The sequence below is a fragment of the Fringilla coelebs genome (genome assembly GCF_963513975.1).
Source record: "Fringilla coelebs genome assembly, chromosome: 1".
Lineage (NCBI taxonomy): Eukaryota > Metazoa > Chordata > Aves > Passeriformes > Fringillidae > Fringilla > Fringilla coelebs.
This window is the reverse complement of record NC_140028.1, coordinates 50885367-50911054: the sequence shown is the minus strand read 5'-3', so window position 1 is coordinate 50911054 and position 25688 is coordinate 50885367. Positions and strand designations below refer to the sequence as shown.

General features: G+C 40.0%; 1 protein-coding gene across 14 annotated transcripts in view; it reads left to right on the top strand.

Moving 5' to 3' along the window:
* The window catches only part of EPB41L3 (erythrocyte membrane protein band 4.1 like 3), a 96810-nt gene that overhangs the window by 55713 nt on the left and 15409 nt on the right, over positions 1 to 25688 (top strand). For 12 of the 14 annotated variants that reach the window (XM_084219361.1, XM_084219360.1, XM_084219370.1 and 9 more), the window contains exons 5-12: positions 1664 to 1706; positions 4465 to 4540; positions 6072 to 6290; positions 6602 to 6689; positions 10206 to 10358; positions 12383 to 12480; positions 13821 to 13996; positions 16090 to 16310. In XM_084219361.1, coding sequence (XP_084075487.1) covers positions 1664 to 1706; positions 4465 to 4540; positions 6072 to 6290; positions 6602 to 6689; positions 10206 to 10358; positions 12383 to 12480; positions 13821 to 13996; positions 16090 to 16310 — 1074 coding nt within the window. The remainder of the gene's footprint in view (positions 1 to 1663; positions 1707 to 4464; positions 4541 to 6071; positions 6291 to 6601; positions 6690 to 10205; positions 10359 to 12382; positions 12481 to 13820; positions 13997 to 16089; positions 16311 to 25688) is intronic. The other 2 variants (XM_084219362.1, XM_084219364.1) reach the window with 1 other exon arrangement.

The following is a 25688-nucleotide window of genomic DNA, read 5'->3' as shown; positions in this document are numbered from 1 at the left end:
TGGGACATGGTAGGGTGAAAGAGAGAGTATCAGAGGATAATTTAAAATATGTTGTGCTATTTTGGCATTTTAAGATAAATATTTTGACAGAAACCAATACAAAACTTTTTAGCAATATGCACAGTAGCTCAGCAGAGCTCAGCAGCTGAAGGTATTTTGTGCTTTGTGGGGCCTGAAAGGGCTTCCCTCATGGAGCTAGAGCTTCTACTACTTTTTTAGCTATTTATGTCTTCTGGGAGCAACAGTTATGTTTTCTAGGCTTCTTTTTGTTTCATATATATATGATATTAAATAGATCGGTCTTTTTGTTTCTTTTTTCCCTTTTCTTTAAAGACTTCTTTGTTTCTAATTCAGAAAATCATTTCAGCAGATACTTGGTCCATGCCAGCACTAGAAAATGCCCTAGCATGTGCTTAGTTTTGAGTTTTGAGAAAAGCTAGGCAGAAATCTAAGTGCATTTTCAGGTAATTATGCTTTCCTGTGGGAAAGAGAAGCATGGATTCATTATTAACACGTGATTTAGAAGCACTAAATATTTAGAGGTCACCAGTTACTTTACAGAGCTGAACAGTTAAAGCAACAACTGCCTGCCAGCCCTTTTATTGATCAATAACATGCATATTTTTAATGTCAAAGTACTTAGCAATTCATCTCCATCCTCTGGCACATAACTTCCAGCCAGACAACATATGTGCCCACATCCCATGTCATCTTTGTAAACAGAAACCCTGATGTGTCTTTAATTTCTTGGTGCATAATGTGCTTTTATGCTCAGCAATAGCTGGAGAACTTCAGGCTCAGGTTTTGCACCACAGAGCAGGTTTGGACAGCTGCAAACTGGTTGTTTTTGTTGGGGAGGGATTGTTGTGTTCTGCTTGTTTGGTATTTCTTTAGTGTTTTATTGTCTCTCTGATACATTTGTTTATCTTTCTTTGGAGAAAGTGGAACTTTCCTGGGGAAAGCGAACTTTTTGTTCTGGGCTCTGATGCATTTTAAATATTAATTTGATTCTCTTAGAGGTCAAGACAGCAGAGGCACTGAGACCCCAAGCTGCTGTGTGCCTCCTCCAGAGGAATTTCATCTGCTCCTTGGCATCTCTGGAGTACTAACACATCACTGGGATAATTCTCCACCTCCTCAGCAGCGGTTTTGTCTTGCACAGTCACTGGGCTCTGCATGGTGTGGATGGGGGCAGAGGTGCTGTGGCTCTGATTTTCCCTGGAGAGCCCCTCATGCCCATGCTGCATTGCAAACATCCTACTCTGCACTTGCTTATCCTCTAGCAAGTCTTTTCAGCCTTTCCAGGATTGGAGGGGAAAAAAAATCAATCAAAAACACCTCTTTGTAACAAGCTTGTAGAAATTCAGTTTTCCCTGAAGATACTCTGCAAAAAGATCTCTGTGGGCTCATTTTACCAATTCCTATTTTTTATTCTTTATTTCAAATCATTCAGGCCCTCAAAGTCTGTGAAGGTTAATAAAAATCCTGTTTCTACCCAGGGCCACATCTTGAAAATTAGTGTTAGCCCTGCCCACTGCTTCTCCAAGGAGAAAGGAATGGCAGAGCTTCACATGTTCTAGCTTTGACTCATAGCACTGTTTTAAAAATAACATTTATTGTGTTTTCTAATTCAAATTGAAAAAAGGAAACATTTTCTTTGCAGAATTGGTTGGACCCTGCCAAGGAAATCAAGAAGCAGATCCGAAGTAAGTTTATTATTGTTGCCCCCTCCTACACGTCTCCCCATGGGGACAAAGCATATTTCACAGTCATCTTTTGTATCCTGTCCCAAGTCTTTAGCAAAGGGATTATGTACATCCTTTAGATTTTTTATGCTAGGATGATGGTGAAGCATTACTGATGCTTGTAACACGTGAACTTGTGTTGCTGAAAACAACTTGACATTTGCAGTGATGCAAAATCCTGAAGTCTGACATTAAGCAATGTAACCTTAGGGACCAGGCCATGTATTTGAATTATTTCTTGCATTACTGATATTTATATCATATACAGAAACAGTGTTCATGCCCCATACTGAAATAATTCACTAACGCAAAATATTACTCTATCTAAAATACCTTTGCTTTCTTCATTTCAGAAGATTGAGCTCTGTCCCAAAAATGACCATGAATTTTCTAATTCACATTAATATTTTTAAAAGCTCAGTTGTTATAACTAGGCATCTAGTTATAAACTTAGTATAAGTTTCTACTAAAAGCAAAAATCTATATTTCTATTTTACTTTGTGGTATTAGAAATTCAAAAACGGCTCAAAGGAAAACCTTTTTGAGACTGCTGGGTTCAAAACTTGACTTGTGTTTTTTTACTTCCCCTCACTTTTAAAAATTTACAAAATGTCTGTGTGTATGACTTCTGTGGGCAGAAAAGCCCCAGTATTTTTTTTTTATTTGCACCTTTTGTAAATGACCTCTTCTAGCACTTTTGCTTCCATGAACAAATGTATCTGGTAGTTCACATTAATTGGGTAAAGCCTGGGAAAGAAATTCCTTCCATCTCCAAGATTAAAAGGGTTAATTTACACTGGTGGGAAAATTTCCCCACTTACTATGAGCAACCTCCCCTTTCCTCAGTATTATTTTCATTACAAGTAAGTGATCTGCAATACAAAGCAATGCAGATTTGCCTTTTTTAAGAGTCATGAAGCGATGGCTCTGGAGAGGAAGGTGCTTTAGCCCACAATGAGTCAGTTTACACAGATGGTCAATGCAAGTAAAGCAGCTCAGCTCCCCACCACATATTTGAAATGCATTTAATATGTACCCAAGCCATGAAATAGACAATGAATGGTTGTGACAGTGGGAGATTAAGCAGGGCAGAAGAGTCTCATCCTGGACTTGAGGCAGTGGACAGTTGTGTTTGCAGAAAATGAGAGTAATAATTTGCTTTCTCTCTGCAATTCATTCCAGAAGTTTGGAACAGGCCAGCAGTGAAAAGCAGTGCTGTTACCCATAATGCTTTCCAGAGCACATACATAGTCCTGCTAAACTGGCTGAGCTGTACAACATGCAGACCACACTGCTGGGACTTCATCCCAGTGGCTGAGAAAGGTTCACGTCTCAGTAGTTATATCCCACTTACTTGTACAGTGTTAGGTTTTATTCCAGCCCTGTAAATATGGGGTGAAGACTGCTTATTCCTCTATCTTAACCATCTGTGCTATTCTGATAGGCTTTATCATAGGTTTGATTTATTTTTTGTGCCAAGGAATAGATTTACAGGCCATGACCCCTTCCATCTGTTGTGGAACCAGGTGTCACCTCTGGCTGCATTCCTTCCTTGGGGATGGTCTGCTCTCTGCTGGGACTGTGCCCCATCCTTGCTGCCAGCCAAATCTTCCTTTCACCATCTTTTATGTCCCAAGAAAATGAAAAGTTCCTAGAATCAAGGACTCCAAAAGTCTTGCCAAGAGCTGAACTCCTGATGGTTTACATCAAAATTCTTCTTGCACATTCATAGAATCATTGAATCGTTTGGATTTGTTGGGACCTTAAAGATCACATAATTTCAACCCCTGTCTTGGGCAGGGACACCTCCCACTAAACCAGGTTGCTCAAAGCCCCATCCTGCCTGGCCTTGAACATTTGAGATTAGATGTGCGGATAACCAAAGTGGATGGGACCTGCCATGGGATAAAATTTCCTTGTTGCTTGTAAGAACAGTGTGGTTTGGGGTTTTGTTATTGCTTTTCATTTGCATTCAAGTCATGTGCTAGTGTAACCTAACCCTTTTTCTTCAGAACAGCTTCTAAATTTACCTACCATGTTCAATTCTATTTTTAAATCTTGATATTATTTTTTTTACAACATTTAAAGCTAACACTCCAGAAATAATTTTGCCAACTCTGGAGATACAAACCAGTATCCATCCCGTGGGTCAACTAAATTTAGTGAAATAATTAAATAAGAATTCCCCAGTGCTATGTACTTTTGCAGCTATACTCTCTGTTTGTCCTTGCAGTTTTGTCTGCACAATAATTTATGTCTGCTGAAGAAAGGAGCTATGTGCTGAGGCAGCACTCTGAGAGGATGCTGTGAGCTGGTTTGGGCAGCTAGACCTCAGCACATCACCCTACTCCAGAGCCCATTCTTACTCTGGCTTGTGATCTCTGTGCTTTGGGTTATTAGTTTTGAAAACTTGTACAGACTGTGTGGTGCTTACTTTCAATAAACCTTGTTCTCAGACTGAGAGGTTTTTTTAGTATCAGTAATAAATTACTGCTCACTCAGAGCCCTCACTTCAGTGGAAATCCTGCTAAATAAGAAAATAGCTGTAAAATCAGATCAAATACAGTATCTTCAGTATGATGTGTGGGAAAAATATTCTAAAACCTGTTCTTATTAATTGCTTGTCTGGGATATTTTTAAGTCTGCTGGTGATTGAATAGCATGAGCATCTCTGTTTGCATTTGCAGTGTACTTTCAGTCAATCTATGTTTTTTTCCAGGTGGTGCTTGGCAGTTTGCATTTAATGTGAAATTCTACCCTCCAGACCCTGCCCAGCTATCTGAGGACATTACCAGGTGTTTTAAACATTAAATACCTTTTAAGAAGTGGCTTAAAAGCTGTTCCTGGTAGCACTTACACTCTAATTATCCAAGAAAATAAATGTTTTATATTCCAATTGTATCTCTTTTTCATTTGAGCTTATGGAAAATATGCAATACTTTGAAAAAAAAAGATAGTGTGAACAGTGTCTATCCTCTGAGTTATGAAGTATTTTGTGTAGTTTAAGCCTAAACCCTGGATTTTTCAATATGTAAATTCCTTTGAGTTGATTTTAATATTCTCAAACATACCTGATGCCCATTTTTGCCAGTGGTAACAAGTTATTCCTGTAAGTAAAATCATGACTATGAAAGGAAAGAAGTGAGATAATTTTGTGGTTTCATGGCCATACTGAATCCAAAACAGAGCAAGCACTGTACCAGCTACTTAGGGAAAAATGAACCCTTTCCCAGCTGAAGCCAGGATAGATGAGAATCAGCATGCATATGCAAATTTTGTGTATCATTTGACAAAGTGAGCAATCGATGTGCATGGAATAGAGAATATGGTGATAATTAATAGCTGCTCCCTTCTCTCCAAGTCACTCAGCTCTGCACTCTACACCTCTGCTCTTTGGTTTTGTATTCACATTGCAACCACAACAAGAAGAAAAAAAACACCAAAATCTCACCTGATTTCCTCCTTGGAAGGAGGCACAAAAGTTTTGATCCATGATGAGTTTTTGTGCCATCAGCAAACTGTTCCCCAACCCGTTGCAACATTTGGCAACCTTTGAATATTTTTAACCTTCAGTGTTTTATGGACTACTTGGTGCTTTTAAGGTAGCATGAAGCCTTTGGCCTTGATCAGGGTCCCCTAGTAGGTACTATGCAGAAAGACTGTGCCAAGAGTTCACAATTGAACAGAGGACTTCCAAAGGAAAGGATTGCTTTATTCCTTTTTAGACTCCTGAATTTCCCCTGGGAGTTCTGCCTTTGCCACCAAACCAATGCTCTTCACTTTTTTTTCTGTTTTCATGTATCTGGTGAAACCTTCCACTGCACATTTCTGTGGTTTTAAAAGCATTTACTGTTTAAATGTATTTTTGAGAAAGCACAACATTTTGCTAAAGAGACAGCTTATGTTTTTTGAATGACTTGGAGTTCTGCTATTCTTAAGTGAACACTATATGAGTTTTAATTTTTTTTTTCTCCTGAAAGAATTATCAGGTAGTTTTATATGTAAGTGATTTATGATAGAAATCTAGTATGTTTAATGGGTACTTTTTCATCTAGGTCACTAAAGAAAGTAATAACTTTATTTAGAGATCTCCATGCCGCTGTATAAAGATAAATTAGGTGTTCCTGCTGATAAATTCAGCAAGAGGTTGGGGTTTTGGGAGTCCTGGGATTGTTTTTACAAAATTATTATTGTCCCTGTGAATGGCTGAAGATCTCTGGGCTTGGCTGTTTGCAAATGCCTGTTGGACCCGAGGCCTCTTTCCGGTGCTTGGGCGGGAGCAGCAGTGGAGGAGTGCTGTCTGACTGCTTTGGTGCTCCCTTGCAGGTACTACCTCTGCCTGCAGCTGAGAGATGACATCGTTTCGGGCCGGCTGCCCTGCTCCTTCGTCACGCTGGCGCTGCTGGGCTCCTACACCGTGCAGTCGGAGCTCGGCGACTACGACCCCGATGAGTACGGCAGCGACTACATCAGCGAGTTCCGCTTTGCGCCAAACCACACTAAAGAGCTGGAGGACAAAGTCATCGAGCTGCACAAGAGCCACAGGTAAGCACAGGGCGTCAGTGAGCTCCAGCCTGCTTCAGGTGCCGTCCTGGTGCATCAGGAGATGTTAAATTCTGCAGGGATGTACTTAATATTTTTCTGGCGAGACTCCTCTGCGTGTCTTTGGATAGAGGAGAGTTTTGCAGCATGTGAGTTAGCAGGGTCTGCACTAGAGCTGTGGCTCTAGTAGGTAACCAGCTACACAAGGCGTATGACAATAGTTCTGACAGGCTGGAAATGTTTTCCAGCTGCTGGATTTTCTTTTGGATTCTGTTTGCTTAATATTCATGCTAGAACTGGTTACTTTCACACAGGGGAATGACGCCTGCAGAAGCCGAGATGCATTTCCTGGAAAATGCCAAAAAGCTATCAATGTATGGAGTAGATCTCCATCATGCCAAGGTATGTACTTTGTTCTTTGGCTGGCTGTGTCTCTTGTGGCATAGTACTTGGATCTGCATGGACTCCCTGATTTACGTTTTCTTGTATTTTTGAGACAGGAATTTTGTGGGATGAATCATGGTGTCAACATGAGGAAAGGTGACTCATGAAGTACGCATAAATACATCCACAATAAATACATAAATACAACCACAATATAACTTATCCTATAGATTCAAAGATGTTGCACATCAACTTTCATGTTGATTAAACAAATGATGTCCTTGAGGAAAATATTGAGTGGATGAGGTGATGAGGGAGGATTGTAGAAGCTGTCCAGAGAGTAGTGAATTTTCTTTTCATTCAGCTACATTTTCCAGTTTAGTAAGGCCAACTATGCTATCTTAACTGGATAGCAGATAATTTTTATGCTGCAAAGGACTTTAAAGCAATTATTTAGCAGTGCTGGAAACCTAATCAGATTGATGATAATGGGGAGAGAGCTGCTTGTCTCTTTCCTGAAGTGTGGTTGTTGCGGTTGACAGGGAGGGCAGTATTTCTCCTGGAAACATTCTCCCATGATCAAGTAGTTTCTCTAATCATCAGCAGGCTAAGTTATGAATAAAACATGGTCATTCTTACTGTGGCTGGAGAGAGTCACTTGTATTGATTGTTGGATTTTTAGTTTTAGGGGTTTTTTCCCAAATAAATAATTACTATTGTTTTCTTCACTCTTCAGAGTAAGACTAATGGATTTAACATTTCTGAGGCTAGCAAGCATCCTTGGCAAATGAATATGGAACCAAAGAATCCTGCCCTGTGGAGGGAAACGCATTTTCTGTAAAGGTCAAATTATTGTGAGCCTGGTTTTTTGCTGCAGCAGCTCCTTTCAAGAATTGAGATAAATTTGCAGCTTGGATTTTGAAAGAGCCTGCAACCAGGTCCCTGGGGCATTTTATAGGAGCTGTACATGTGTGTTACAGAATTCAAGGCAATCTTTTGTGTTCTGTTAATTGCCTTCTCTGAAAATGAAGAATCTGTGTACAGCTCAATGGGCAACATCTACCAGGAGGGATGCCACTGCCTTCCTTGTATCCTGCAGATACACACACTGTCTTGAGGCACATTTGAAGCAGAGAGAAATGGATTGGCAAATGTCACTTGATAGCTTTTTTCACAATGCAAAAACCAGCAACTAAATGGATTGCTGTTTTAAATAAGTTACAGGCTTTGTTACTGAAAATTTTACATGACATAGCATTAAGGCCTAAGTATTTTTTCAGAATGTTGTAGAAAAACTGTGAATTTTAAGATGGGATATTATAAAATGACCATTTTATTTATTCTTTCCTGAAAAAGAATTAGTATCCTGTTTTGCTCTTCTTTTTTTTTTTTCATTTTGAAAGACTTAGAGCAAGAGAAGTTAGTAGAAAAGCTGATCTCTCTCCAGACTGATGCTTTTTATTTTAAAAGGCTGTGGTGATAACCAAGATGAGTCTGTCTGTGGGTTAAGGAACCCCACAGTCATCTTGAAACCTGAACTAAAGGTGGGAAAAGGAGACTCTGCGTGAGAAGTCATGTTTAGTTTTAATTAAGTCTGCCAGTGAGATTTGATGATGTCAGGCAAGGGGACAAGTATCTGTGCATGTCTTTTGGAAGTCATGCCACAGCAAATGTCTCTGTAAATGTCAATTCATTAAGGTTATGCCAATATCTTTGGTGTTGGACAGATGCTGGACTCACCAGCTCGGATTAAAACTAGATCTCAGTTATCAAAGGAAAGGCTGTGATGAAAACTATGCTCAAATAGACAGACTTGTCCTCTGGGCTGTCACCATTCTGAGGAAGCCCCCCCCATCTGGATGCAGAGCTAGAGGGATGTGCCTTGGACATTGCAGCTAACAGGTTCCTGTCCCATGTAACCACGTGGCTCCTGAAAATAGACAAATTCTTTTACTCAGGTTTCATTTTACACTAAAAGTAGCATATTGGAAAACAGTCTCTGACACCAACAAGTAACAGAAGTCTTGAAGAAACGTAGATTTGTGGTGAAGATGGAGATAAGGGAAGAAGGTATTTCTCAACAATTTTTGAGAAAGTGTATAAAAAGAAGAAGCCCCTTGCACTTGCAGAAACGTGCCATGTATGAGCACACTTGCATTTCAGACATTCACAAGGTGGTGTGTTTACTGCAATTAGACTTTTTATTTTAGAATGTGTTCAGTGTATTTAGTCATTGCTCTTTGCTTAGGAAAGTGAAACTGAAGTACACTGAAAAAAATTAGCTTTGTCTTTTCTGTAGTGTCTGATGGTGGTACCACACATGAGCTGTATTTAGAAAAAATCTGTCTTTAAGTGGTGATACCATCATTGTTGGAACATATGTCCTCTATTGGTGTGTTTTCTAACACTGAAGTGACTTCATGGCACTATTTCTATGTTGTGATTTTATTTTTTTTTTTTTCATTTCAAGCTGTAACATAGCTGTTTCATCATGACTGACCGTGCATACCATTGAATTGGTCTTTAAATGTAATCAGATTTTCCCCAAGTGCCTAAAAGATGGCTGGTTGGGAAAGCCAGAGAAAAATTGTGAACTCATTTCATGATTATCATAGGGTGATATCTTCACAGCTTCTGCAATCAGGTTTTTGTGATTTTAGGTTATTTAAAAACAATTTGTGAAGAACTCAGGAGTTTGAAGTGGATTCTTCTTTTCTCCATCAGTACTAGTACTTTAGCTAAATGAAAAAACAGTGATAGAAGATAGTGGAGATTGGTTTTAGACTATTTGAAGACTTCAAAGGAAGGAAAAATCTATATTTCTTTCTTAAAAAAACCCCACATATTTATGGGTATGTTCTGATAAGATTGTGGACAAATCTTTTATAGTGCTATTGTGTCTGAGCTACAGCCTCCTGGCAAACATAAGTTATAGCACAGTCACAGTCACAAAGTTTTCAAAGAGAATCCTTTCTGGTCCAAATGCCCAACTTTATGCCCACGGGGCATTTCAAAGTGAAAATATTGAGCAAAGGCACAAGAGCATTAAAGAAGCTAGCAAACCTACTAAAGCCACCTACTAAAGGTGAGTAAATTACAGAAGAAGAATTTATCTAAGGATTCACAAGGCTTAGTCATGGAGATGAGTGATACCAGAAGAAGTAAATTTTTATGCTGTCATACTTACTTTCAATCTGGTATTTATGCTAATAACACTTTCTTATTATGCTAATAAAGCTTTGCTATATGATTGATGTATTTCTATTAATGACATCTAAAATTTTCCTCCTTCTTTTGGAGTCTTTGTTAAATATAAGGAAACATTGGAAACCCTCAGTTTCCTTCACCCTGCCCAACCTTACTATTATTTGCATGAATGCATTCAGTGAGGAGGGTAACGCTCAGAAATCAGGTCACTACAGCTGATGCATTAAAAAGACGTAGCTCAGATAGAAACACAGGAGGCAGGAATCTGTAGTTCTGTAGGATGCAAGGATAGAAATACTCAACAAACTGCATTGCTTGCTGTTCCAGGATTCTGAAGGAGTGGAAATCATGCTGGGAGTCTGTGCAAGTGGACTCTTAATATATAGAGACAGACTCAGAATAAATAGATTTGCCTGGCCAAAGGTTTTGAAAATTTCCTATAAGAGGAACAACTTCTACATCAAAATCCGACCAGGGGAGGTAAGGGCATCCTGGTTCTCTTGAAAAAACATACCTTTTTACTGATTTGTTTATTTGTTTCGTCTTACAAGCTTTTAACACTCCTCTCCATTTGTATGTCCTAATTTATGCGGGTTTTCTTAGGAAAGGTTAGGTACACACTCTCTTTAAGATACAGGTAAAAAACAACTTTTGTATTTTTCTGTTTACATCCATGACCTAATATCAGGAATAAATATGGCCATCTGCACATCAAAAGCTCATCCATATTATGAATACTTTGGGCATTTAAGTAGTATATTGCTTATTCATGGAGAGCTGGTTATCCTCCCTCGTATTGTACATGCAACTGGCATTTATCTCAGCCACTAAGAGATGTGGACAGGCCATACCAACTTTATAAACATACCAGAGCTGTATATTCACGGCATTTTGGGTAGCTGCACACACTAGCCCTCCCGCAGGAGCTGCTGTGCTGGCTCTGGAGAAGGGAATGTGAAACCTCGTACAGCGAGTGCCCTCTCGTGGCTCAGCCGGGTGCGAAGCAAATACCGACCTCAGGGGCTGAGCATGCCCTCTCCCAGAAATCATGGATGTCATGGAAGGCTTTGGGTTGGAAGCGACCTTAATGATCATCTAGTTCCAACCCCTCCACCGTGGGCATGGACACCATCCACTAGACCAGGTTGTCCAAAGCTCCATCCAACCAGGCCTATAAGATGATAACTCTTGAGAAATTCAGGATCATCACAGGTGAAGGAGGATTTCCATTTTAAATGCTGCTACAATAATTGGCCTGTGATAGGTGAAATCCCCATACCTATTAGAGTGTGGAGCTGTACAGCAAGACAGAAATCACTTAGATGAGGACTGGCATTTCTCCCTTAGTGCAGCCAATGTTTCTGGGACTGACTTCATAATTGATCTGGGAAACTGGCTGGGGCTCCCCACCCCTGAGCCTGAGCCTTTTTAGTCCTAAGCCAAAATCCACAAACCTACGTCTCCTGCCCCTCAGCAAACACAGTTTTAGTAACCAAATTTCTAGCCTTCCATTTGATTTTAAGAACCCAAACAAATAGTCATTGGCATTCCCAATGCCTGCAATGAAGCTCTGCACCACTGCTACCCTGTTGAGCTCTGCTGGTCTTTGCACACAGTATCCTGTGACCAGGCCATAGTTCCATGTGTAAAATAGTTCCATAGTTCCATAATCAATGCAACCTCTGTCCAAATTATATTTGATGGTAATGTGATTCACTAACCCACATCATCTTTATTATTTTGTTATTTCCTATTTCCCTGTCAGCTCCCATAGGGATCCAGAATTCCTTGCAAGTGCCTTTCTGCCTGACTTGCCCCTATCACAGCAACTCTGTTTTACCTACTCAACTATCTGCATGTAGCCATCAACATATTACAGCAGATATAGCTGCCACAGCTTCTGCACCTAAAATATATAAATTTGCAGCACAATCTAAAGGGGTCTGTTTTTATCTCTGGACAACTCTTTTCAATTACCTGTCTTGCCTCATCCTCCTCAGATGAATTAGCCCTGTGATTTACTAACAGTAGTACTTTCTCTGTAAACATCCTTAATCTCAGCCTGTGTGAGACCAAATCAGTCCCTAAGGACTATTGCTCACCTCCAGCTATTACCAGGCTTCCCACTGTAGTTCTAACTAGTGAAATTAAATCAACAGGGTAAAACACTTGAATGATGTTTTTTCAGAAGTGTCCTAAGTCTTACCTGATCTCTTTGTTACTATAGGGTATAAAACATCACTGTCACCATAAGAAATCTCTTGCTCATTACTAGTGTTTCCCCCCAGAAATGATCCTCAGAGGTTGCCATAGATTATCATTTACAGCTTCTTTCCCAGAATTCTTTCTGTAGAATATAGATATATTTGGTTATGTACATGAGCATATACATTCGCCCTTGCAATGAGGTGATACAGACGGAGGAAATGAAGATGAACCTGTGTACACTGTCTAAAAATAGATGCACAGCATCAAAAACATACTTATTCTTTTTTCCTACCTAGTTTGAGCAGTTTGAAAGCACTATTGGGTTTAAGTTGCCAAATCATCGTGCTGCAAAGCGCTTATGGAAAGTGTGTGTTGAACACCATACATTTTTCAGGTATGTGGATTTCTTTTCCTAAAGGTGTGATGTAAAATGCAACAGAAAATATCAATTTTGTCAGCAGAGACAAAGCCTTTCAAATCAAGTTGTCTTTTTGATCATGAGGTACCTCTGAGCAGATAAAGGAACATTATTGCTTTTTCAAAATTTGAGATGTTGCACCTGAATTATTCATACTATTTCAGATAAATAGTGCTTAAAATCACCATATGGTCCTAATTAATCACTTTGTTTTATCACTGCCACAATATTGTCAGCTGCTATAATTAAAGACATGAAGGACTCTGCTGCATTACTGCATATAAGCTTGCATAGAGAGAACAACTTATATGGGAGATTGCTGGGGGATGTGGGTAAGAGTTTAAAAAAGAAGAATTTCTTTAAATTATATATGAAAGTACAGACAGTAGTAGGTCATGGGTTTTTTTTGGTCACCCAGAATACACAACCCATAGCTGGAATTTTTGGATTACTAATGAGTTTTGCAGCTATTTTTTTTGACTTTTAGGAAGAACGGAGAAAAATGTGGAATAGTGAAATAAATGCTGTAATTAATTTGTGCTAAGATAGTCACTAAACAGATACTTTAAAATGGAAACCCAAAAGGGTGAGATTTTCAACAGTTTGAAAGGGTGTCCAGTGCTTAAGAACCCCCTCTGGGGAATGCTTGGGAGTACTGAAGAATTTCCTTCCTTTCTTAAAACTGTTAGTTCAGGCTGTCCGTACATTCATATGAAATGCAGTATTAGCAGCAAAAGATCTAAAGAGAAATGGAGCGTGCATTTTTGGGGTATTTTCTGATTTTTAATGAAAAATAAATGTCGGAAGCATAGACTCCATAGCAGGAGAATGGCTTCTTCAGCCAGCTGCCATGCCGAAATTACAGAGTGTGGGAGAGCTCTAACCTGAAAAATGTCTAAACCCTTGTGAATGAATACTGCCTGTCATTCACTGGCAATCAGTTCTGGCCCTGTCCTCAGCATAACATCACCATGTTAAATTTGAAGAGATACATCTGCATTTCAGCCCAGTCAGGGCCTCTGGTACAAGGAACGCCTTCCTTTTAGTTTTGGTAATCAGAAAATAGTAAAATTTCCTTTTCAAACATGAAGGAACTGAGTGATTCTTGCCCATTTGGAAGAACTCAGATCTTCAAATGCTTTAGCTAAGTGGTTTTGTCATGCTGTACGAGGGGCATCCTTTGATTCCCTTTTAGCTGCTGAGGCACAGGTTACGATGGAGAGCGATACCCAGCAGTCGTCTTCTCTCCCCCGCAGAAACAGTGGGCTGATTTCAGAGGAGGGGGAATAACAGGTGCCCTGCTTGGTGTGTTTTAGGCTCCTGCTGCCAGAAGCACCTCCAAAGAAGTTCCTCACGCTGGGCTCCAAGTTTCGCTACAGCGGGCGGACTCAGGCCCAGACGAGAAGAGCCAGCGCCCTCATCGACCGCCCTGCGCCTTACTTTGAGCGCTCCTCCAGCAAACGTTACACCATGTCTCGCAGCTTAGATGGGGGTAAGGGCCTCTAACTGACCTTATCAAGCATTGTCATCACAGTGGTCGCTGCTTTAGATCAGGTGTAAACCTCATCATGTCTACTCTCCTTGAGATGTGGCTGAGTGGAGGCTGTGAGTACCTGCGCGTTCGCTGCAGGGCGGAGGAGGGGGATGCAGAGAAATTCCGTGCTGAATGTACCACTGTGGTCCTTACAAAATGTTTGGCTGGAGGATGTCCTTTGGAGCCCACTCTTCACAGAGCCTCTGTCCTCAGCCTCATATCTGCTTCCCTGATTTGGGATGGACCTGCCTGCCCAAGAATGTCAGGCTTTAACGCTTTTTCAGGGTTTGCATGAGTGACTGTTTGGGTTTTGGTTGAATCTGTGGTTTTCTTCTGTGTAGGTTTTTCATTTAGGTTTGTTACAATCCAGAAATTATTATTTTTTCCCTTGAGTAATAGCACTTGATTCCAATTACCTCACATCCTGCTCCCATGAGCACTAAGAGACTTTTATCATACATTCTTTTTGGAGGTATGAAATGGAGAGTAGCATACATAGGTTAATAGTACATCCTTCCTCTCTTTATCATTGCTTCATGGAGGTCATGGTTCTGCTGCTGACTTTGGTTAAATCAGTGTGTAGTTCAGAGTATCAGCTACTTCCATCAGCTATTACTGTTGTCAGCTGTTGAGTAAAAAGAGGCTGTAGTTATGTAGGTTATTTTTGTAGGGAAAAAAAGACTGAGACTAAACTCAGATTCATTACAGATTTTAAAAAAAAGGTGAATTCTCTTGCAGAATACCACAAATTGCAATGAGTGTAGTTGGAGATGGGGATGGGGAGAAGCTTTGATTTAAAAGTACACGTGACAAGCCTTTTTCTCTTCCTCTAAAGGTGCTGCTTGTCATTGATTATTTTTGAATATTCTAATTCTGATGTGCTTCTTTCTCGTTACCAAGCAACTGGTGACCTGATTGCTGTGCATGTGTTTCGAAGCAGAAATTATCCTTCTGCATTATTTTGTTTGTAACATCTAAACAAGATGTCTCCCTCTACTCCCTTTGCTTTCTCCTGCCTCCTGAACTTAATCCCAAGAGACAAGATACCTGAGACACTTTACCCAGCATTTGTTAGGCTCTGCAAGGTTTTTATGATGTTAATTTGCCTAAGTGCAAATGGGGAAAAGAGTTTTTTTAAATCTATGCTTATGATGTCTTTGCTAGCATTGGTACTACAATGCAGATGTGTCTGTAACATTCTGCATTGTGCTTACATTGTGATCCAGACTCTGTCATTTGTTACAGATGCAAGTGAGTTTATAAATTTGAATAATGCCATTGGTTTAGAAATTAGTTACCCAGTAGTCAAGAGCAGGGTCTGGGCATATGTTAAAGTTTTGATTACATTCTATCTGTAAAGGTACTATTTCTTTCAAAATAATTTTTATATATTTAAATCTGATTAAGTATTGAGCACTTGCATCCTAAAATATTCTGGTTGGGTCCACTAAACTGAATGTCATCACTTCGCAGAATTTTTTAGGATAATGAGCTCACCTAACTGGCAGACTTTAGTACTCAATAATAAAAGGATCACATTTCCTTTTTCTCAAGTATTTTGCCTGTGTTATATCAATACTGTCATTTTCTGTAATGCAGCACGTTACTAAATCTGCATTTGATCTGCTTTTTTATATTCTGACAGATTTCTTTAAAAAAACATCTCTTCCACCCCAATGGCTGATGTCATAGCTGGTTCTCCTTATGTTTCCTGCCTGATAACTATGGCAATGCATTGCTTTTTTTATGTGGTGTTTTACTACAGTAGTAATTTTAACGGCTTGCTAACACTTAACAACTGTGTAATGCACACATTAGCTACAGTAATGTGTGTATACACATCCATAATATATGTATATGCATATAAAAGCTATGAGCTTCAAGTAAGCAGTTTATTTAAATGTATGCGCATGCGTCTGGTTCCCTGAAACATGACATAGTTGTGTTTTCAGTGTTATCTCAAATGTTTTTCTAAACCAGCTTTTTTAATTTTATGCAGCTTCTCAGCAAAAGCTATTTCAGATTTTCCCTCTTTAAATATTTGCTTTTAGCATCAGTGAATGAAAACCATGAAATGTACATGAAGGATTCTGTGTCTGCTGCAGAGGTTGGTACTGGCCAGTACGCCACAACAAAGGGCATCTCTCAGACCAACTTGATAACCACTGTGACTCCAGAGAAAAAGACAGAAGAGGACAAAGATGATGAAGAGGGCAAAAAGAAGAGAGCAGAGGAAGTCACCCCGATTTCAGCAATACGCCATGACACCAAGGTAGAATTTTCAGGGTTTTGTATTAAACAGGGCTGCCTTGAGAGTGCTTGGAGAAGCACAGAATTTCTAGGGATGGGGGAGAAAGAGGAAATAAAACTAGTTCTGTTAAAGGAAATATACTGTGTGTACATACATGTCTTGAATCAGTGTTTTTGTAGTCCTTTCAGTTTTTTATGATGTTGTAAAGGTTAGTTCCTGCCTTGGACTTTTTTTAAAATGTGTTTAACAGTCAGAATGATGTTTTTCACACAGCATTCAACAGCTCTTTAGGAAATGCCCAGAAGTAGCCTGGCGGTACATGTTTGTTCTTCTGGTTTTCAGTCATATTTTGACTTTAGTATGGCCATCCTGGTTTTTTTATTTTGACAAGGCAACAAAATACTTCTGTATTCTTGTATTTAGCTCTGTGCTTTAAACTATTCCTCTTATACTTCTCATAACAGTTTCCTTGCATGAATTTCAGTGGGCATTTTTTTCTCTATTAACTTCTGGATATTAATCTGCTGTTATAAGCAATTTTTTTCTGGCTTACAAAAGCATTTGCTTCACTTTTTTGAAGTTTCTCTTGAAGAAATCATTTTTTATTGATGGTTCTCTTATCAATTGTTAAATTTGAGTCATCCCTCATCATCTTCAATCCCACCACCACCACACAAACATACACATATTGTTGTACGTAATATCTATTGAGATATTAAAACAGGGTAAAGCAAACAGAAGGATGGAGAAAATAGTAAATAGAGATTAACAGTGAAGAGGAATACAGTAGAATAACATTCACAAAGTGTACTGTGGAATGCACTTGCTAAACAAGTAAGGTTTACCCTCATCTTTTAGGAAGAAAAACCTTGATATATATATTTATATCCACAGAACTATTAAGTATGCAAATGTTAGAATCTGAACTTTTAGCTTTATCATACAAGGCCACAATGGGCTACATAGCAAAAGGATCAAGTCCTCAAAAAGAGTTGCAGTTAAGGTACTGAAAACCAAAAACAAATTGAGTAACTGAAAATTGTGAATGAGAAAGATTTTCTTTTGAAAGTGTGTCCCATATTGTAGCATTTAAAAAATAATCTCTACAAAATTTAACTGGGGTCTTCTTGAAACTCCATTAGTTTCCACGTGGAGAAAGAATGATGAAAATAAAATATGTAGAAAACACTCAAAAGAAGCTAGTTCTGTTCCAAGTGTTTGTCAATTTAAGTCAATGGAGGGATCAGTTGCGTTTTGAAGATCATTTAGCCATTCTTTATATATGGCCAGAAATACTCAGATATTTTAGGGCACTAATTTGATGGAACTTATATATGCACAAATGATTGATTTTTACCCTCAGGAGTTCATTTTAAACCATCATAATAGAGTTTCAGTTCTGTAATCCTACAGAGATCTCAGTCCTGCTTCCACATGGACCTGCTAACAGATTTGTCTGTCATCATAAAGAGAATGTCTCAAGAAACACAATTCAAGCTCAAAATCAAATCCCTTTTAAGGGCATATAAATGTTTTAGGTGTGTTTTCCATTAAGACATTTTGCCTTTGTTTTATCCATGTGTATCGAAGTACCAGAACTTATTCTAAATATTAACACTGAAAAGATGTTAGCAAGTGAAGAGTCTGAATTAGAAAAAAATACATTTACTTTGGATTTTTGTCTTTACAGTAAAGAGAAGTTGTATTTGTGTGTGTATTTAGCTCACACAACCTGTGTGAGCTAAATACAAAACCTGTGAGGCCATCAGCATTAAGTTTTGACTTGATCTTACTACATTAAACCCATAAAGACATTTGTAAGTGGATTGAAGCTAGGCTTGGTTCTGATTGCTTAGTTTGGGAATACAGAGTCCTTTACTGATAAATTGTTAAAGAGAGAAAGGGAAATATGAAAGAGGAAGGAAAGGAGTTCTTCCACGTAATTACTTGGTTTATGTCCCATCCTACCATTAATATACCTGGTAACGGTCGGGCTTAGTAGCAATCTGTGTCTAAATCTTGGATCTGCTTTTTGCCTCCAGTTCAACACCAGCTTGAACTGGAGGCAGATGCTGTTGTGGTTTTTAAGTAATTTTGCTTTTGGGAGCCTGGAGTGAAAATGAAATGCTATTATAGCTCCCTGGGGAGATGTAGTACAAATGGAGCAGCTCAGGGTTTGGTCATGGATCCAGTGGGCCACTTCAGCTGCACACACTTGGTGGATTTTGGCCAAAACATCTCTGATCCATCAGCGTTGTGGCAGATGTGTTGTAATGGCTATACATTTTGGTGATGAGAGTGGTTTTTGTCTTTCTAAAAGAGCAGTGGTGTCTGCTTGCAGGGAGCATGTGAAATGACAGTCACTATCTCCACTGAATCATTTCTCTCCTCCTACTAATTTTTTGACCTCAAATGACCTGAAAGGCCAGTTGAATGCCCTACAAAGGGCATATCAAAGCAAATCCTGCTTGTTGGTAGCCAGTATTCTTGGCATTGTGGTAAAACTTGTAGCAAAAGCATCAAGGGCATTTTTGCTTCTTCAGTGTGGGTAAAGGTAACTATTTTGGTTATGAGAAGATGTGGCTGTGTGGGGTGAGGACTTCTCTCTAGCCAGCCCCCCTTCAGATCCCCAGTGAGGGATTATGGGGTCTGCTGAGCCTCAAGTCTCAGCTCCCTTCTCTCAGTGTACGGCCGAAGAGATGGCAGCATGGAGGGGCTGGCAGGGTGCGTGGCTGGGAGGGGCTGAGCCCCCAGCGCTGCCTGCTCGGGCTCACAGTGAGCAGAGGGGAGGGCAGGGCTCTGGTGGTGCCCAGCAGGAGCCAGTGCTGGGAGCCATGCTGAGGAACTGGCTGCTGGCATATCTGTTGAGCAGTTTTTCTTCATCAGGAGCATTGTTGAATGAATTTCTACTCCCCCCACCAAACAACAACGTGTTTGAATTTGGTTTACGGCCTAGATTTTTTTTTAAATATTGCAATCAAGGAATTTAAAGTCCTTGGAGTTTTAATTATTACCTCTGAGGTTGTCCAAGGCATAGATGGGAAGCATTTGGCCCCCATCAAGTCTTCTCCTGACTGCAAGAATGCTGTCCCAAGTAGTGCTGATATTAGAAATATGTTTCCTTCTTTGTTGCTCTCCATTACTTCATGTTTGAAAACTCTTTATGATCGGAAACCAATCTTGCAGTAAGTGGAAATTGGCAGCACCTGAAACTCCCCATGTGGCTATGGAGGCTTTTATGTAAATCCTGTGCTGCAGAGGACTAGACAAAAGTTGAATCGAGAAGTTGCCTTTTGTAAGCTGGAAGCGTGATTCGCTAATACCTGTGGTGTGTGGCATGGGAACATGCACCGTTCGATTCAGTGGAGCTGTGGTGTTAAAATACTGTTTATAATTTTAAATATATAATATATATTATTTATCATCACGGAAGAAAATTAACTAATTACAGTTTTCTTTTTGTCCTTTTGCTTTTGCGCCTTGTTTGCTGCCCTTTCTCTGTCACCAGCCATCTTTGCTTGGCACTGACTCCCACCACTCCTCGCCATCCTCTCAGTCTGGCCCCCATGTATCTTCAGCAAAGCTTCGCAGGAGATGCAAGGAGAGCGCTCGGACCAAGTCCTTAGGCTGTGAGGGCCCCAAGGAGAGCGCTCCAAAGCGCAGCGAGTCGGAGCCAGACTCTGACAGAAAGGGGCGAGTTTGCTCCGCCGAGCAAGACGTGGCTTTTGGCTACAAGCAAAAAGCCGGCAAAGGCGCAACGCTGTTTTCCTTCTCCTTGCAACTTCCAGAGTCATTTCCTTCCCTCCTGGATGACGATGGCTACCTGTCGCTCCCTAACCTCTCCGAAACCAACCTCCTGCCTGCCAGTGTGCAGCACTACCTCCCCATCCGCTCCCCCTCCCTCGTGCCTTGCTTCCTCTTCATTTTTTTCTTTCTGCTCTCTGCCTCTTTCTCAGTGCCATACGCCCTCACTCTCTCCTTTCCTCTGGCTATGTGCCTCTGCTACCTGGAGCCCAAGGCGGCCTCCTTGAGTGCCTCACTTGCCAATGACCTGAGTGACAGTTCAGAGGAAGAGGTGTGTACCTCGGCATCGAACACACTCTTTTTCGTGTTCAGTGCTTCAGTCCTAACCAGTGTTAGATTGCTGCAATAGTGGTCCTACTTTCAGAGCCTCATTTCTGTCTGTGCTGATATGTTAGAAGGGATTTTTTTTTTTTTGTTTGGGGGTTGTTGTTTTTTGGTTTGGTTTTTTTTTTTTTCTTCTTTTTAATTTTTTTCTCATGCTGGGAGTACAGCTCGGAGCCCAGGGTTAGGCACAACACTGTGTGGAAGAGGCTTGGCTTGAACTGTGTCAGTTCATTTAAAGTGACTTGCACTAAATGATAAGACCTTTTTCTTCCCTCTATCAGTTTAGAATAGTTTTAGGGTTAGGATAGTTATCTAAATAGTGGGTATTAAGTATCATTTTCTGCATAATTACTGAACATCCAAATATATGAATGTGTATCTACATTTATTTATATGACTAGCTCCCTAACAATGAGCCCCTTCACCAACTTCAGTATGTTCAAAGTCCAGCTAGACTCAGCTTTTTGCAAAAGGCTGTCAGCTGTAGCTGAACCCCAGAAAAGGCTTTCCGGTCCAGCAAAACCTGGATCTCGATTTTCAGCCTTCATCTCATCTCTGCTGCAGATTAAATTGTTTTCCCATGGTTAAATCTAATGTATCAGTCAGAGGTCAGATTGGGACAGCTGTTCTGCAGCTGTTGCAGGAGCATACCATGTGGGCTGTCTTGACATTTGCAGTGTTAGATTAGCACTGCCAAAACCGATGCCTTAAGCCACCAGGGTCATCACGGGCAGATGAACCAGCTGCAGTAGGAGTCTGCAGTGGTTCTGGGTACTGTGGATGTGATGGTAAATCCAGAAGTAGGAAAGGAAGAGTAACTGGCATCTCAGTTTTTGCTGGAGCCTGATTATTCTTTGTTGACAGAATAAAATAATGAGTTCAGGTTTTCCTTTATTTTCTGTTTTCTTCTTCAACTTCAAATACAAAAGTACAGTTTTGCTTTGTATATAAAGAAGAAAAACCCAGATCAGATGATCACAGAGCAGCTGGCCATGTAAAAAGCCACCATGGCCAATTGTCGATAGTCCATTGCAGTAGCTCTCTTCAGTAAACCAGCTTGAACATTGTCATCTGCTGCTGTTGGTTTTGTAAGACTTGGTGCAGGATTTCATTTCCTTTTTATGGAAAGCCAAAAGTCACATCAATTTGTCCGGTAAAAACATTGTCTTGAAATGTTTTTGGCTCTGTGATGCCTTACAACTGAAAAACAATGTACAATTTCTGATAAAAGGCATCCAAAATGCTGCTGTCTTATTTCTTGTCCCTATTTTGAGACAGCATTTAGATCTCAATTTGCATTAGCTCTGCACTTGGGTTAATCTAATAGCAGTAACAGCATTAATATATTTCCAGCTCTAGAGGCAATAATGAGGCAGTGTTTATGTAATACATTAGTCTGTTCCTCTTTCAGAAATGAGCGCTTCTTTTTGTTAGTAAAGTTAGGAGGTATTGAGCATAAAAACATTTTAAATAGGCTTTTTAGTATCGCTCTTTTACGAGGATGATTACTCTGGCGGTGCTTCCTGGCAGACGACACAGACTTGTGCCTAATCCACGGGGTATTTCTTGTTCAAAATATTGCATGAAAGTGAATATGTTTTAAACTCTGGCATGTCTGCATTACATTGGCAAAACAAATCACAGCAATTACGATCGCAAGGTAGGAGAGGTGCAGCCACAGCACGTCAGGAGAAGCTGCCTCTGTCCTGCTCCAGCCCTTGCCTGCCTGCCAACCCCACCTCAGCTGTACCTCAGCCCATCTTGGAGCTGAGCCTGGCCTTTCTTACTCTTCACTCCAGAGGAGACCTGCCCTACTCAGCCTTAACTCACCATTCCCTGCTCTGTGATAAACCCAGATCTTTATTTCAAGTGACTCAGTAGTGCTGACTTCGACTCCATGGCTTTTGATTGGCTAATTAGCAGATGTGTATGTTGCAATAAAGCAAGCTTTATGCTTTATTTAGGGTTTCATTCCACTCATGGCAAAAGAAATAGGAATGTTTCTTGCCCCCCACAGTTCACAGAAGATTGCACACAGAGAGGCAGAAGACTACAGCCAGTGTCCTGAACCAATGCCTTACATTGCTGAGCTTGTTCTCCCTTGAGCTATGCATCTGGAGTTAGTCCATGCAGTCAAAGACAGACTCTCACCCCTTGGAATTCACTAGCCTCTGTGTTTTTACCTTAGCAGCTAATTTTCTATTGACTTCAATTTCCTAAAATGAACCCTATAATACAGACTTGTGTTACAGTGCCTTGACACAATTTTTAATTCTTTTTAAATGCCTAGATGCATTAATTCCTCTTTGTTTCTTTTCATTTTTGTAAACAGGAGTGAAAATGCATACTTTTTTTCCTATTTTTTTTTCTATTGCCATACCTTTACAATTGCCTATAATGTTATAAAGACGTGAGAACCTTTGTTAATAAATAAACAATTTTCTAGCACTTCAGTGAAAGCAATTGGACCAGCCTAATAGACTGCTTTGACATTACACTTCCATTTAAAAATAAATGTGGTCTGTCTCAAGAGTGGTCGTGACTTGAAAAATTTCATGTAACTTGCATTCATGCACTTAGCAAGAAGTCCAAAATGCTTGTTTATTCTTCTGTTTGTCATACAAACAATGCAAACTCTTCAAAGAATAAAAAACAAAGCTATGAAAAAAACCAAAACATTGTCTTACAAAAAAATGGAGTTGTCAGAAAATGACAAAAAATTAGAGGAAATTCAAAGCTAAGATTGCCACTCCATCCACCAGTAGGTTGTTCTTTTGTTCTTGTTCATATTGATGGGATTGGAGGATGAGATGTCTTGGCTTTAAATTGCCTGCCTGGGTTACTGTCTAAAGACCACAGAAAAATCACTAATGGAAACCCGAGCTTTCACTGCTATCAAAACAACTTGAATGCGCCAGTCTGGGGCAGTAGGGTGCACTTTACTTCTAGTTTTCCATATGCTTACCTGACATCAGAGTAGTTTTTTGAACTCTTTTCTCAGTCTGTAGTAACCTCCACTCCACTCTCTCTTAATCTTGACACTTGTGTTCTCCACTAAAATGTTCTTCATGCAAAGCAGGGATAGATCAGTCTGTGCAATGCTGTGCTTTGTTTAATTTTTATCACTCATACCTAGTAAGTGTTTGGGGGGTGGGGGGAGTTACTTTTGTTTTCCTCCTGCTTTCATCCATACTCTTAAATGGAATGAGAAGTATTTTTTTTCTTCTTTTAATGGCAGTTTTCTTTCTTTTTACTATCATTAACGATTATTAGCTGCTCTTTATTGGAACCGAGTGGGATCTGACCCTTACCATTACTCCACAGACAGACAGTAGAAGGGCTGGGGGTATGGTTATCTGAACTCCTTGGTAATGCAGACAGCCTCATGGTGTATAAATGTGGAGACAAGAATAACCTCTGTACAAATGAGGGGCTGAAAGTCAGATGACTGTTAAAGTAGCTTTTTTGTCGTTGTTGTTTTTTAAAATTATCTTTTTCCCCTCCGGATAAAAATTTAACCACTACTTTATATTGGCTAGAACAAAAAATTAGTTCAATAATTTTGTGTAAAAAATCATTGTGGGAGGAAAAGTTCAATTAGAAAATATTAGTCTTTTTTTTTTCCCCCCCTTCTTTTTTTAAGCTACCTGGTTTTCTTAAGGAAGAAAAAAAAAATCTGCTATTCAAATAACACTTTTCCAGTGATGTTTTGTTTGGCTTATAAATTTGTTCCAGTAAAGCCATATACTGTGTACAGTACGCCTCGAGTCTTCCTCTGAGTCTGTTCTGTTTACTAATATAGCATTTTTATTTTGCTTCTTTGACATGTGCGTTGTTTGAAAAGCAATGCTAATGCAGTTCACAGGGATGTTGAGTTTAACGGTTCCCCGTGTGAGCCGCGTGTACTGATGAGCTGGGTTTATTCTTTATTCCTGCCTTCCTCTCGGGACCCGGGTACTTGTCTAACCCAATAGACTGACAGTGAGCAGACGGATACTGCGGCTGATGGTGAGACCACTGCCACCGAGGTTTGTACAGTCGCCAGCACCCAGCTATGGCAGGGGAGAGCGTTTGGCCTCGTCTCTTCCTGACCCTGGGGGCTAGACCGCATGTCTGCTACGGCAGCTCAGGGTCCCTCCCTGTGCGCGTGTGCATGTGCGTGCCTGCAAGCGGGAGAGCTTTGCCAGGAGAGTTGAGTTTCTGGTGCTCCCAATGGGCTCCCCTTATTCTCCTGAGTTTGGTTTGGAAGCTGCAAGGCCTCTGCGTTGTGCGGTTAGTGGGGCAGTGGAGGTGTCACCCCCGCCAGTGCTGCCCACCCGCACGGTTCTGCTGGCCAGATCGTGCCCTGGGGTTTTTTGTTTGCTTGTTTGCTCTTATACTCTGAGGCCTGAGTGGGAGAGTGGGGAAAAGGCAACAAAAAGCTGTTTTCAAATTTACTGAATATTCTCACATTTTAAATATCTTAAGTTTTTTCTTTAATGTAATTTCACATAGGGCCTTCGTATGTAATCTTCACATATTGCCACTACTAGTCCAGGTATTCTTTTCAGAGGAGAAATATAAAATGTTTATATTTTCCTTACACTAAGAAGCGTCATATCCGCAACATGGTACGTAGACTGTGCAGGCAAATTCAACCTTATGTGACTTCACTGAAGTGCATATAATGCTTTCAAAATTAATATAGTTGCAGCTGCAAACATGAGCTGAATTTCATCTGACATCTGCTAGAAGACAGAGTCTTACCACAAACACTACTCTAGGTTTTCAGAAGGATCTCATTAATATTTGAGACTGTTAAAATTATCTTCAAGGAAAAATTTTCTGTATGACACGTCAGGACGATTCAGCCTTGGCTGTAAATAGAGTAAATTTGAACAGAGTTGTAAAGTAATCAACAGATTTTCCCATGAGTCATTTGTCTAATTAGGACTATATGAAAAATTAACAGTAACATAGCAGCATGAGCATTAAAAAAATTCAAACAGTGCAACAACATAAAGTCTGTTGAGATGAGCCAGAAGTACAAAATGCTTTGAAGTGCTTCTTCCACTCATAGGCCTTGAGCACTAAAGAAAGTAAAACATGATCATAAAATTGTGAAATTTTAAGTGTTCAGTTTATTACTCAAAAATGCGAAATGTTAATATTCCTAGTTGCCGTCGTTATTTAGAGGAGAAGAGATAGCACATATCAGTTGGATATGGATACCTGATTTTCAAAATGTGTGGTATATCTGCCACCTGAAAATTGCAGTCTTGGAAACCAGGC